A 15,397-nucleotide genomic window follows, 5' to 3' on the forward strand; every position below is an offset into this window, starting at 1 on the left:
GAAGGGTGAATCTCTGTAATTCTGTGCCCTGGATTGATGTGGAGGTTAGATCGTAAAATGTATTAAATAAACGTAGGTAAACGTTTGAGGAGTTGAGGCCTGGGCCAAAGCAACAATGAACATATTGAATGGTGGGACAGGCTGCCAACTCTGGCCCCTATTCTCTCATGTGACTTTTTTGTAAATACCAAGAATTAATCTTGGCACAAACATGTCTGAATGTTGTTTCTCTCATCCATTTGAGGTCTTGATGATAATCACTCTGAACTTCAAAGGATTTTGGAAGATTTCTTTGAGATGAACATGAATTGTGAGCAATACGAGGGTGGAATCGGTAAGTTGTATCATCTTACTGAGTCTCTCCTGGGATGAATGGATCATTGATACGAATGGAATAATTGAATACGGTTCTCTTTCTGCAAACTCACCAGCATATCTCCCACCTCTTTATTATGCAGATGGCATTGTGAAGTATTTACAGGATCCACGGCCTTTGAACACTATAGCACTGGAACAATATTTTGGTAAGTTTATTTTCGCTTATTAACATAGTTGTCATCTTTGGCAGAAACAATGCAAACAGTGAATATGGTGTTGTGGTCACTGTACTGATCCACCTCCTACAGGAAATGGGGTGACTGTAGGGAGTGTTGATCTAGTGTAGACTCACATGCTCCCCCAGGCTTATGCCATAGATTGGTACCTGTCACCATGTGATATGGAAAGGGTGTGCAGGACTGGATTGAAGTTACTTTAAAAAGCGAAACTAATATTTGAAATAGTCTTATAAGACTGTAAGGCATAGGTGCAGAATCGGGGCATTTGGCCCATCGAGTCTGCTCTACCATTCCTTCATGGCTGATGTATTTTCCCTCTCAATCCCATTCTTCAGCCTTCTCCCTGTAAATTTTGACACCCTGACTAATCAAGAACCTATCAACCGCTGGCTTCAAAATACTTGGCCTTCGCAGCTGTCCGTAACAATGAGTTCCACAGGTTCACCACCCTCTGGCTAAAGAAGTTCCTCCCCATCTCTGTTCCAAAGGAACATCCTTCTATTCTGAAGCTGTACCCTCTGGTCCTAGAATCCCCCACTAATGAAACATCCTCTTGACATTTACTCTGCCGAGGCATTTCAATTCTCAATAAGTTTCGGTGGGACTCCCCCCCGCCACCCCGTTATTTAAAGTCCAGCGGGTACCGACCCAGAGCCAGCAAACGCTCCCTATACATTAAGCCTTTAATTTCCCGGGACTGTTCTTGTGAATCTCGTCTGGACCCTCTGCAATGGTAGCACATCCTTTCTTAGATAAGGAGACCAAAACAGTTTGCAATACTCCAAGTACGGCCTGACCAATGCTGTATATGGTATCAGCATAACACCCTTATTTAGTAAATTTTGGTGAAGTAAGTAATTATAATCTATTGTTTTTTCATATGTGTGATTCTCATTCCATTCTTGTCAACATTTCATGAGGTATAATTTGACCATGTCGGCCGAGTTATTCCAAATGAGTGCGATCAGAACACTACCTCACTATTTTTGCTCTTTTTGCACTACATATTTAATTAAAGTTTGTACGCAGATTGTTGTAATTTATAGTATTTTATGAATCGCACTCAAAGCAAAAAAATTCACAACGGGTCAGTAACGTTAAACCTTGATTCAGAATGGATGCCTGTTTGCATCTGCATGGTGTGCCCTTTGCCAAGCCGTGCTTTAAACTGGTCTACAAAAGTATCTTAACAATTTTCTGAAGTTGTTAGCACACCAGGTAAACTTCCTGGTGGACGGCATTTCCCCCCGACTTCTATCAACATTATGCTAGTGCAATGAGAAAGAATCCAAGCAAACCTCCCAGGAATGGTTGCCACCAAAACTCTTATCCTGTCTTCAAAGTTCAGAGTAAATTTATTATCAAAGTGTGTAATTGTCACTATGTGTTACCCTGAGATCCATTTGCTTGTCGCAGAACAAAGAAATACAATAGAATCAATGAAAAACTACACCCTGACAACCAATGTGTCAAAAAAGACAATTAGCGCAACAGTTAAATAAGTAATACTGGGAACATGAGTTGTTGAGTCCACAGGCTATGCAATTTGGTCAGAGCTGAGACAAGTAGGAGGAGGAACCTTTTAGAGAGCAAGCCCTGATGCTTTTTATTGTTGACTTTCTTTGTCCATTTTGTAGGTGAATAAATTGCGCTTAGAAACACTCCATTAAGCAACAGCACTTGTAAGTTCCTTAATAAATCGTAAATTCCTTAATTACAGTATGTAATAACTTGAGGGTTACGCCACTGTAGAATCCTTCTCAGAGCTGACTCCCTCAATCTGTTGGAGTGTCCTTGCTGTTGCTCCCCTGTAGTATCTGCAGTCACATCACTGTTACCTCATAGAGGCACTTCCACCTTCAGCTGCAGACGACCTGTTAACAGGGAACTATTTTTATGTCTAATTTTACTTGTTTAATGATTCACGAATTCCAGCTTAAAATTCGACTGTTTCTGGGGTTTGGCGCCAGGTTCATGCGGAAAGCAGGGAAGAGGGATTATTAAACTGAGAGGTTCTGTTTTTCCTCATTGAAGGAAATAGGCAGTCACCCCTGCTGCTTTAGTTAAATTCATCTGGGTCACACTTCTTTATGATGTTTAATTTTCGATCCGGTATTGATTTTAGTCCCAGATCTTTGAATTGCAGTAGGAGAAAAGTGCTGATGTGAGGTAGTGTGACAGTTCTGTTGAGGTCATGTAGGTGTATGTTAGATATCCAGTACATAAACCCTAAAAACCCACTCTACTTTCTATGCTGCGCTTGAAATGCCTCCTTTATCTACACTCTGTGGCCACTTTATTTGGTGCACCTGTTAATATTTAATCAGCCAATCATGTGGCAGCAACTCAATGCATAAAAGCATGTAGACATGGTCAAGAGGTTCAGTTGTTGTTCAGACCAAATGTCAGAATGGGGGAAAATGTGACTGTAGTGACTTTGACCTTGGAATGATTGTTGGTGTCAGATGGGGCAGTTTGAGTATCTCAGAAACAGCTGAGTATTCCAAGCACAACAGTCTCTGGAGTTTATGGTTACATAAAGCAAAAGACATTGAGTGAGCAATCTTTCCTCATAGTTCAGGTCCCAAAAACATCCTTGTAAATTTTCTCTACACTTTCAACCTGTAGATAGGTGACCAGAACTGCACAGAATACTTAAGATTAGGCCTTACCAATGCCTTACACAACTTCAACATAACATTCCATCTCCTGTACTCAATACTTTGATCTACGAAGGCCAATGTGCTTTGTTTAAGGCTCTACCTACCTGTAATGGCACTTTCAATGAATTGTGTATTCCCAGATCCCTTATTCCATCTGCACTCTCCAGTGCCCTACCACTTAAACTGTGTGATACCTACCCTGGTTGGTCCTCCCAAAGTGCAAAACCTCACACTTGTCTGCATTAAATTTTATCTGCCATTTTCAACCATGTTGTCCAGGACTCAACCTATTGTGATTATAGGCCTCAGTCAGACTTTATTTTTCATGAAGGGAAGCAAGATTCTTCTCTTATGATATAATGTCATGCAATTTATTACACTATAGATTTCACGTTAAAACAGTTTTTAATCTTTTAATTCCAGGCCACAGCTCAAGCTTAACAGACGATGAGGAGACCTGCCCAAGTTCAGTAACACCATCCTACATAAAAGCAAAAAGCAGGAAGAGAGGTGAGCTGGTCTTTGCAAATCATTCATCCTGCTCAGTGTGAGATCATACCGAGGTTATACACGGTGATGCACCATCAATAACTCTCAGAGACATGAGGCGAGATGTAGGCTTTTATTGTCTGGAAGAAAGAACAAGCAGCAAGTGACCACCACACAACATCCTGGAGACTGAGGGCCGGGCTCAGGCCTCAATCGCCTTTATACCGGGGTCTGTGGGAGGAGCCACAGGAGCAGTCAGCGGGGGGGCGGGGGGGGGCGTGTCCAGACAGGTATATGTAGTTCACCACACATGGGAAAGAGCATATTGATGTTAGAGAGGAAGAATCAAACTGTAGAGGATCCTAAATGTGTTTAATAAACTCAGTTGAATATTCTATGAATAAAGGGTTCCAGGAACAGAAGACGTAAGTTGTGGTTTGTATTCTTCCTCTTTTTCAAGAAAAAATTTGTTTTTTTTCCACATTTTAAAAATGTTTCATTTACTCACAGTGAAGCAACAATAGTTGAGCTTCACAGGAAGTCCAGCAATGGCAGATATCACCACTATTCTAGTTTGTCCCACCAGGGGTTGGATCGAGGGAGTTGGGTTGATTATGTTAGGACACACCTATTGGGCTTTTGGGAGAGAAGGTGACTGTTGGCTGCCTCACTGCCTCAAGGGTTTTAACTTGTTTTTAAAGGGTGCTAGGACCGTTTCCCTGACAGAAGGTGCAGGAAGCGGGTCTCAGTGGAAATGCGGTCAGGTTCTTCAGTGATGAACTATCCTGTATGTCAACAACATTGAAGTGTAATTCACTATTGTTCAGGATTTTGCTTCATGCCTGGAGTATCTCTTTGTCCTACCCACCAGTGGCCTCCCTACACAGACACCAGTTCCATTGGCATCCATCTGCACTGGGGTCTCGGGGGGATTTGGCTCATTTGCTCTGCTTGCACCAATTGGGAGTAATTGAAAGTCTTCCAGAGACCGATTTCCAACAGAAGCTGGTGGATGGTCCCTTTCATATTCAAATAGAACCCCTCATGCCACCCAGTGTGATTAGTTAGTGGCTCAGTATTTGAACTAGATGAGGTTGAAAAGAATAGGAGGATAAGTTGATATGGTCAGATTTTGTACAGTGGGAAGAGTTGGACCTATTGGACCAAGAGACCTTTCTCTATATCGTGAATCTTTGTTATTCCATGAAAGTTGGATTCATTCTCCTCTTTAGGTCATAGCTTCTTTCTTTGCAGCAGTCAAGCCAAAGGAAAAGTGTGTGAAAGTTAGAGTTACATTGGATTTATCACGAGGCGATGTCTGAAACCTTGGTCTGTGTTGTGAGTGACTAGGGGTATTGGCTACTGCTGTAAAGTAAATTTATTATCAATATACGTCCTGTACCATATATGTCACCATATATTACCTTGAGATTCATTTTCTTGTAGGCATTTACAGGAAAAATAAAGATATACAATAGAATTCATGAATAAATGACAAAGTCTGACAAACAACCGATATGCAAAAAAGGCATTTATTCATGCAAATGATAATAAAGTAAAGAAATAATAGTGTTGTGGAGTCCTTGTAGAGTCCATAAGGTGCACAGTTCAACCAATCCTGATGTTTGCTGCCGACAAACGGACCTGCAATAAATTCTCTATCCTGTTTTCTACCAGCTGATGACGGTGATGACAGAGGAAATGAAATTATATCTGGGGATCAAGCTGGAACACCAAAGCGATTCAGAAGAGGTGAGGAATTTGCATCACCAGCTCACATTGGCCCGCTTCTTATCACCCCGTTCCAGAAAACCCACCCTTTGCAAAAACAGAAGCTACAGTGAAGGGCAAGATGAAAAAAGTTGCCATTGTGCTTTGCTAATGCTGGACAGAAAATAATCCTTAATCCCATTTTTACTGGCTTGCAATGATTTGCTTTGCAATGCTGGTATCTGTGACCCAGGCTTAAATAAATTTTACCTGGGAGTGATTTTTGACATATTCAAAGCCCTCTCAGTCTTTCTCTTTCTCTCCTTACCTCTCTTCACTCGTCCCACTCTGTAAGACATGGTTGGACAGCTGTCCCACCTTAGACACCAGTCACTGGATGTTTGCAAGGTCAGCTTGGCCGGGAGGAACTTCAGTGTCCAAAATCTGTGTCTAGGTCAATGTCAGGGGGCCTGTCCAGTTCTAACCCTTCTCCATGTGTACGTAGTGGTAGTGGTACAACTAAGTGACTGTCTTAACTCATTCAGAGAGCAATTAACCATCAGCTACATGGGACGGGACAAGAGTCACATGTAGGCTAGTCCAGGTAAGTATTGTAGGACATTGTTTTTAGGATAGTTTCATAGTTTTTATAATCACCATTTTAAGTCTTGTTGTTTCGTTAATCCCCTCCCCCAAACTCCAGAATATAAATAGAGTATTAGGTTCATGGTTTGCATGGTGAAAGTTGAACTCAGCACTGTGGGTTGGTAATCTGGCCATTTAACCACAATTGTTTCCAGCAGTAGAACAATGGTGTACAAGAAATTCTTTGACTGAGAAATGCTTTTTTTGTTGATGTTGACTTTGGAAGGTTTTAAAAACTGAGAAGTGCTTTTAAATATTGATTTACAGAAGCCAAAACCAAAAATAATAGTTTAAAGAAGAAATCCAAATGTAGTTCTCCATCAGCTCTCACCAAAAGACAAGCTACACAGACCAAACAAAGTAAGCAGAAAAGAGGGTTCTGTGGTTCATTTCAGCTCTGAGTTTGTTGGTTAAACCAGGGAGGGATGGTTTCTGTTGGGGTTCTTTGCACGTCCTTGGTTCTCCTGTCTGTAATGGAGTTGCAGGGAGAAGGGGTGTCGTGGTCTATTGAGTGAGATCATTTGAGGAGTTGGCTAGAGATCTGGGATTTAGAGAGATGGAGGTTGGGGATGGGCAGGGTTAATAATTCAAATGGGGCAGATTGCACTGGCTATGGCCAGTGGTTCCAAAGGGGACCATCAGGGGCAGCACAGTAGTGTAGCAGTTGGTGTAATGCTATGGCAGTGGCAGGTTCAGTTCCCTCTGCTGCCAGTACATTCTCCCCATGACTCCCTCCGGCAGCCCCAATCTCCCCCCGCGTTCCAAGAGCACACGGTTAGGTTTAGTGAGTTGTGGTGCCAGAAGCAAGGCGGAACTTGCATGCTGCCCTTCAGCACACGTTTGAAGATTGGTGACCCAGACTATGCATCTCACTGTATACTTCGATGCACATGTGACATAAAATTAACCATTAATCTGTAAACAGTGTTCACTGAAACTCATAAGATCTGCTTTGGGTAACAATAATCCAATCTTTCCCTATTAATTGCACCCCCCCCCCCAGTGATCTTTCGGTTGGCTCTGGCACCCCAGCAGCTCCTGCACATTGAAGAGCAGTCATCTCTTCACACCCTTTATTTAATTTGCGTGGGACGTTGGCATTGGTGATGGTGAGCAGCACTCATAAACAGCTTCAATCCTTTTGGTGAAAGGTACTCCAAAAGTCCCAGTTCTGATGTCTCAACCAAAGACGTCAACTGTTTATTCATTTCTATAGTTGTTGCCTGATTTGTTGAGTTCCTCCTGCATTCTGTATGTGTGACTTGGAGGAGACCTGCTCTAGAGGTATTCCTTATTAATCATCGTATTATTGCAAGTCCTGGTCCAGACTGACAGACTGACAGACAGAAGCCATGGAAGGTACTCCTTTTAGAACAGAACATGGGTCTTCACTTGATGAAAAGGAATCACCGTACTGTGTAGTGGAAGATAATGAGCTGCAAGTAACAATATATTTCACCATTGTTTTAGGTGAAGAGGATCTAGATGCTTCTCCAGGACATTGTTCAAAGACACTGGATGCCCTTTCCCCTGTTACCTGCTCTTCAGGTATTGACCATCTGAAAGAACTCAAGAATCATGTCTCACACTTTGGATCGAGCGCGCATCTCATTCCAGGTTTGTAAATCTCGTTGTTGAATGTGATCTGTACTTGGACAGCGCCATGTTAAAACAAAGAGACTGATGTTCTTATCACTTACCTCTTAGTTGTTGTGACTGCAAGATTTAGTGCCTCAAGTTTAGTGTAGCCACTGCAGGCACTACTGATATAGCTTTTAAATTTCAAACCTATTTCTTTATCTCAGGTTTTGGTTACCGACAGTACTGTGCAAAAGTTGTAGGCACATATATATAGCAAGGATGCCTAAGACTTTTGTATGGTACTGTAGTATCTTTATGTCTTGCACTGTATTGCTGCAAAAAAAAAACAAATTTCATGACATGTGTATGATGAATAACCTGATTCTGATATGAGTCTCTGTTGTGGACTGAGATTGTGAAGGGGGCAGGGAGAAGGAAATCATCCTCAAAAGATTCAATCAAGCTTGTAAGGCGTGACCTGCCTTTGACAAAGCCATGCTGACTATTCCTAATCATATTATACCTCTCCAAATCTTCATAAATCCTGCCTCTCAGGATCTTCTCCATCAACTTACCAACCACTGAAGTAAGACTCACTGGCCTTTAATTTTCTGAGCTATCTCTACTCCTTTTCTTCAATAAGTGAACAACATCTGCAACCCTCCAATCCTCTGGAACCTCTCCCGCCCCTATTGATGATGCAAAGATTATTGCCAGAGGCTCATCAATCTCTTCCCTCGCCTGCCACAGTAGCCTGGGGTACATCTCATCCAGTCCCGGAGAGTTATCCAACTTGATGATTTCCAAAAGCTCCAGCACACCCTCTTTCTTAATGCCTATATGCTCAAGCTTTTCAGTCTGCTGTAGGTCACCTCCACAATCGCCAAAGTCCTTTTCCATAGTGAATACTGAAGCAAAGTATTCATTAAGTACCTCCGCTACCACCTCCAGTTTTCCACTGTCACACTTGATTGGTCCTATTCTTTCATGTCTTATCCTCTTGCTCTTCACTACCTGTAGAATGCCTTGGGGTTTTCTTTAATCCTGCTCGCCAAGGTCTTCTCATGGCCCCTTCTGACTCTCCTAATTTCATTCTTCAGCTCCTTCCTGCTAGCCTTATAACCTTCTAGATCTCTAGTTTTTTGAACCTTTTGCAAGCCTTTCTTCTTGACTACATTTTCAACAACTTTTGTACACCATGGTTCCTGTACCCTACCATCCTTTCCCTATCTCATTAGAACGTACTTAGCAGAACGCTACGCAAATGTCCCCTGAACATTTCCCATATTTCTGCCGTACATTTCCCAGAGAACATCTGTTCCCAATTTATGCTTCCAAGTTCCTGCCTGATAGTTTCATATTTTCCATAACTCCAATTAAATGTTTTCCTAACTAATCTGTTCCTATCATTCTCCAATGCTATGGTAAAGGAGATAGAATTGTGATCACTATCTCCAAAATGCTCTCCCACTGAGAGATCTGACTAAAGTCGTAACTGCCCTAGTTATATACCAAAGACTTTTGAACAGCACAGTCTATGAATATCTCTAATGTAAAGATACCCCTCTTGTGAAACACTTTAGGACTTATCAGTACATTAAGGGTACTATTCACTGCAAGTTCTTAATTGATTGGGTAATTAGATTCCTGATGAAGGGTCTTGGCTGGAAATGTCAATGTTTTATTCCTCTCCATAGATACTGTTTAACATCCTGATTTCCTCCAGCATCTTGTGTGTGTTCATCAGATTCACAGTTGTGATCACTGCGCAATGAGACCTTAATTTTAATGTGCTTTTCACTTTCCCATAGACCTGACAAATTTTCTAATAAAGGGTATTTGATCTGAAATGTTGACTTGATTTCTGCTTTATTTGTGCTGCCGGATCATGGAGTATTTTAACACATTGCTTCAGACTTCCAGCATCTGCAGTTTTTTCATTCACATTGACAATTTAATTTGCTCACCTATTGGCCAATGTTAAAAAAGCGCCGGCTGAGATAATGCAGTTCTCCATTCTGTAAGAGCAGCACGTGGTCTATGGGGATTTTAAAGAGGTGATATTTCACTGGCTCTGGCCAGTGGTTTCAAAGGGAACCATCAAAGTTCAGCTTCTCGCAGGCAGCTAGGCTCCAAACTTAGCCCTGATTGAAAGATACAATCATGGGATTCCACACAGGGCTGGGACTCTCCAGAAGGCTGGGTGGGGAATCTGCCTCTCCCCTTCTGCCCAACTCCCATTCTTACTGCTATGGTGCAAAGTTAGTGAATCCATTCTTTGGAATGGATATTCCTGGGTTAGAAATTTGGAGTAAAATCTAAATTCTATATCATGAAGTCCTGAAGTGTAGTTTAATTTTTTTAATGCCTAAATGAATGACATACAAAACATAGCTTTTGGCAGGAGACAAAGCCCATTGGTGCCTTCTGTTCAGGGCTATTAGGATGTTTCAATAACTGGCCCTCAGTTTCTGAGGATTTGCCACAACTTGGCTCTTACTACAACACAAAATACTGGAGGAACTCAGCAGGCCAGTCAGCATCTATGGACACAAGTAAACAGTCAACATTTCAGGCCTAGACCTTTATCTTTTTTCAGGAATCAATTTTCCAGCTCTTTACTTCATCCTGTCCCCCCTCCCAATTTCATCTATTTCCTGCCACCTTCTGCTTCTTCCTCCCCTCTCCCCACCTTAGTCTGACTCCTTCCCCCTCCTTCCAGTCCTGATGAAGGGTCTCAGCCTTCTCTTTTCTATCGATGCTGCCTGACCTGCTGAGATCCTCCAGCATTTTGTGTGCATTGCTCAGACTGCCAGCGACTGCAGAATCTCTTGCGTTTGTGTTGGCTCTCGCTACAACAGGGCCGCGTGGTGACACAGTGGTTAGCATAACAGAGTCGCCTTACAGCACCTGCGATCACCGATCGTGGTTTGATTCCCGCTACTGTCTGTGAGGAGTTCGTATTTTCTCCCATGATTGTGTGAGTTTCCTCTGAATGCTCCAGTCTCCTCCCACGTTCCAAAGATGTACGGTTAGACTAGTGAACTGTGGGGGTGCTATGTTGATGCCACAAGTGGGGTGACGCTTGCAGGCTGCCACCAGCACAATCATTGTTGATTTGATTTGACGCAAACAATGCATTTCACTGTATATTTCGATGTTTTAATATACATGTGACAACTAAAGTCAATCTTTAAAAATCTTTTTATAAGTTTTAATCCCAGGTTGGAACATTATCCCTGCCAGGTAATGCTGGTGACCCTGGGCTGAGAATGGGGACAGAATTATTGATCTAGCTCAAATTGCTCTAGCTTAAAGTTGTTCTAATAGAACAGATTGCAAAAAAGCCAGGTTATAATCTTTGCATTTTTATATTTCAGTGAACAAAGATGACTCTGCCACTAAGGGAACAGTCGTTTCTCCTCCTGCAGGTTTTCAGCTTCTGTCGTCAAGCACGGTTCCACAGCACGTCATCAACGTACCCATTAATGGAATCATCTGCTTTTTAGGTCTGTATATCAGTCAGCTTTTGCTACCTTTGTAGCTTAAATGGAATCAGCCTTCATTTTCTGTGATGTTCAGAAGACCTCAGTTACTTTCAGATCACCATAGTCTGGGACGTGCCTCTTGACGAATGTGATGATTAACTGATGCTGCCCTCGATTGTGGCCTCTTTGGGGCTTGGCTATTGCTTACACTTTGGGTAATGGGGGGCTCATGCTTCTGCTGAGGCAGGAGGGGAGAGGGGAAAGGTTTGCTGCCTCGCTGCTGCTTCTGTGTGAGGCCAGGAGGGCGGACTAACATTTTTCTGTCACTCATTCTCTGGAGTTATTTTTCTTCTGTTTTGTGGATGTCTGTGAAGAGTAAGAATTTCAGGTTGTATACTGTATACATTCTCTGATATTACATTGAACCATTGAACCATGACATAATTTAAAGAAGCCTTCTAACCAAGTGTGGTAAAATAGGTTTCTCTCCCTGCAGATGCTGTCTGACACAGCAAGTAGGGCAGTAACTGCAGGCAGAGGAAGAGAGTTTATGGTCCCCCTAACACCTCCTAGCTTCTTACTTCATCTCCTCTCCCCCACCTTCCTCCTCACCTGTCACCTGTCAGCTTGTAAAACTAACCCCACCCCCACCCTCTTATTCTGGCTTCTTCCCCCTTCATCTCCAGTGCTGATGGAGGGTCTCAGCTGTTTGTTCCTCTCTGCAGATGCTGGCTAACTAACAGTTCCTCCAGCACTTTGTGTGTGGTCTTCAAGATTTTCGGCATCCGCAGAATCTCTTGCCTTTATGTTTCAGGACAATGATTCTTCACCAAGGGAAAAAAATTAAATAAATAGAAATGATTTGAATATCAAGCAACACATATGAAAGGTGACTTGATAGAGGTGTATAAGATGTTTGAGTTGGCGCATGGCCCAGTGGATAAGGCATCGGTCTAGTGATCTGAAGGTCACTGGTTCGAGCCTCAGCTGAGGCAGCGTGTTGGGTCCTTGAGCAAGGCACTTAACAACACATTACTGTGCGATGACACCGGTGCCAAACTGCTTGGGTCCTAGTGCCCTTCCCTTGGACAACATTGGTGGCGTGGAGAGGGGAAGGCCTGCAGCTTGGGCAACTGCCGGTCTCCCATACAACCCTGCCCAGGCCTGTGCCCTGGAAACCTTCCAAGGTGCAAATCCATGGTCTCTCGAGACTAACGGATGCCGATATAAGATGTTTTGACAGAGTGGATAGTCAGCACTTTTTTTTAGCCAGCACAGGGCAGAAATGGCTAATACAAGACAGCATAAGTTTAAGGTGATTGGACGAAGGTGTGGGGGGGGGGGGATGGCAAAAATAGTTTTTGTTACACAGAGAATTGTGGGTGTATGGAATGCACTGCCAGGGGATGGTGGTAGTGGCAGATACATTAAGGATATTTAAGAGTCATTTAGATGGGCATGTGGATGAAAGACAATGGAGAGCTATGTGGAAGGGGAATGTTAGAATGATCCTGGAGTAGATTGAAAGGTTGGCCCACCTTTGGGGGCTGATGGGCCTGTGTGGTGCTGTTCCAAGTTCAATATTCATATGCGAACAAATAATTAAAAACTCATCAGGAAGTGAGATAAAATAAAATAAATCATGCACTTATTTGCACTTGACTTCTTCCACAGGGTTGACTATGGAGCTGAGGGATATAATGTATCTTCCCTTTCTGGTAAATCAGTGCTGGGCTCAAGGACGAGTCCATCATCGGAATGGAAGGTCTAGTGTCCTGGGATTGAACTTCCACTACACGTAGAAGTCCGAGATGATTTTAGCTCACTACAGCTGGCAGTTGCTTAATAGGCTTAGTCATTAATCTGTTCAATCTACCTCAACAAAGCAGAGGTTGCTGAAAATACTCACTGAGTTAGGCAGCATCTGTGGAGGGGGAACCAGGATCAAAGATCCTTCATAAAACCAGAATCCTTGGCTGGGTTGAGTTCGTCTCCAATCTTGGCAACTCATTTGCAAATGTTTCATCACCACACAAGGGGACGTCATTGGCGTGCTGTTAATTTGTGTTGTGTTCTTTGAATGCTTGACCTTTATATACATCGATCAGTTGATTGGTTGGCATTTTGGAAACTCAGTTGTGATGTAGGGAGGTGGTCTGGTCAATGATTGGTTGTGTGGTGAACTTTGTGTGTTGTGGTCTGGAGTTTCGCCCACATCGGCTCATAAATAAGATCAAGGTCTACAGCACACTGATGATGTCTCCTCATATAGGGGCAAAATGTTTGCAACTGAATCACCAAGTTTGTAGAACAACTCAACCCAACCATCATCCACCCGAGCTACATATTTTCAAAGGTATTTCCACCAGCATCTTTCATTATTTTGGCACATCTACCATAATTTGCTTCTGTATGTAACATCATCTGTGAGGAATTCTGGACAGTAACACTCACTCAAAACCCATTCAGCACAGGTTTTAAAAAGCTGACCACATTAAGCATCCATTGCTAAATTAACAGAGGGTCGTAATAAGAAATGTGAGATGATGAAAAATGCAGTGAATGTAGTTAATTTTTCAGGAACCATTTATTAGATCACAGCACGTGGCAAAGCAGGAAGGTGGCATGGGTATAGAGGTCTGATCGCAGAGCAGCATGCAAGGATCTAGGCTGGAAAAGAAGACAATGCAGTTGGACAGGTGTCAGGGGCACTCCCTTTAGCTGTACATGAATGACCTGAAATTAGAAATTGTGGGGAGAGCCGTGGAGCTTGTGGCTGATGACGAATTGCAGGCTCGGGAATGTGCCACAGAGCAATGTGGAAAGTGAACATTTGCGTAAGGATACTGACTGTCAGCAGGGTCAAGCAAACGTAGACGAGAAGATGAGGGAGATTGCTGAGATAAGAACGCAAACTTAGGAAGATAAAAGATATTGAAGGAAGTTTTTTAAGAAAGGCTAGCTTTATTTACATCAAGACATTCAGTGAAATGTGTCGTTTGCATCACCGGCACGCAGTCCGAGGTTGTGCTGGCGGTGACGAGCAAGTGTTGGCACGTTTCTGCTGCCATCGCAGAATGCCCGCAGCTTACTAACCCATACGTGTTTGGAATGTGGGAGGAAACCTGAGCAACTCGAGGAAACATACGTGGTTGTGGGGAGAACATACAAACTCCTTACAGACATTGGGAGGGAACTGAACCCCGGTCAGTGGTACTGAAAAACATTGTGCTATTATGGGACGGATTTCAGGAAGATCTTACGCACCAGACGGCATTTTGGTTGGCACGGGTGAGCTGTGCCTCCAAGTTCCTGTTCTTGTTTGACTCGATGACGATGGCTATGTTGTTGACCTCACTCCCAGACAACATTCACTTGGTTTTAGGGAAGTAGTCTGTCATTCAGTGAATAACATTAAAGGGAAGTCAGGAGATAAAACAACAGAGTTACTCTGCAAAGTGGGTTGTTCCCATTTCATACTAGACTAGCATTATCTGTGCCACTAAAGCAGGCTACCTATAATACGTACTGTCAGCGGGTAGATTCTGCGGGTGCTGGAAACTCAGAGCAACACACACAAAATGCTGGAGGAACTCGGCAAGCAAGGCAGCATCTATGGAGAGGAATAAACAGTTGACATTTCAGGCTGAGGCCCTTCATAAGGACTGGAAAGGAAGGGGAGAAGAGCCAGAATTAGAAGGGAGGAGAAAGAGTTCAAGCTGGCAGCTGCTAAGTGAGGGGAAGATTGGGAGGGAATGAATTAAGAAGCTGAAAAGTGATGGGTTGAAAATGCAAAGGGCTGAAGAAGAAGGAATGTAATGGGAGAGGACAGTAGAGCATGGAAGAAGGAGAAGATTGAGGGGAACCAGAGGGAGGTGATGGGCTGGTGAGGAGAAGGGAAGGGGTAAGAGGGTGACCAGAATAGGGAATAGCAAAAGGGAGGGGGAGAAATTACCAGAAGTTTGAGAATTGATATTTATGCCCACAGGTTGGAGGCTATCCAAGTGGAATATGAGATGTTTCTCCTCTAACATGTTTGGTCTCATTGTGGCAGTAGAGGAGGATAATTCCAACATGTTGGAATGGGTTTGGGAAGTCTTTTGCCATGCTATATGCCTGTAACGTATTATTTTACTTTAACTGGAGGTAGTTTTGGTGGACTTTTGCATTTTAACTGCCAGATTGGTGATGTGGTGCAATGAATTACCCCGATCTCCCTTTTGGAACAATGATGTTGTTCTGTGTGTCAACAGGGCAGGTCATG

At 43.0% G+C, this 15,397-nt stretch overlaps 1 protein-coding gene across 6 annotated transcripts in view; it reads left to right on the plus strand.

Annotated features, from left to right (window-relative positions):
* ciita (class II, major histocompatibility complex, transactivator) overlaps nucleotides 1-15,397 on the plus strand; it is a 103,081-nt gene that overhangs the window by 63,613 nt on the left and 24,071 nt on the right. For 5 of the 6 annotated variants that reach the window (XM_059979193.1, XM_059979196.1, XM_059979195.1 and 2 more), the window contains 7 exons: nucleotides 245-334; nucleotides 459-524; nucleotides 3,644-3,730; nucleotides 5,387-5,461; nucleotides 6,332-6,424; nucleotides 7,535-7,681; nucleotides 11,026-11,154. In XM_059979193.1, the coding sequence (XP_059835176.1) occupies nucleotides 245-334; nucleotides 459-524; nucleotides 3,644-3,730; nucleotides 5,387-5,461; nucleotides 6,332-6,424; nucleotides 7,535-7,681; nucleotides 11,026-11,154 (687 nt within the window). The remainder of the gene's footprint in view (nucleotides 1-244; nucleotides 335-458; nucleotides 525-3,643; nucleotides 3,731-5,386; nucleotides 5,462-6,331; nucleotides 6,425-7,534; nucleotides 7,682-11,025; nucleotides 11,155-15,397) is intronic. The other variant, XM_059979194.1, reaches the window with a different exon arrangement.

This window comes from Hypanus sabinus, chromosome 9 (genome assembly GCF_030144855.1).
Source record: "Hypanus sabinus isolate sHypSab1 chromosome 9, sHypSab1.hap1, whole genome shotgun sequence".
Taxonomy (NCBI): Eukaryota; Metazoa; Chordata; class Chondrichthyes; order Myliobatiformes; family Dasyatidae; genus Hypanus; species Hypanus sabinus.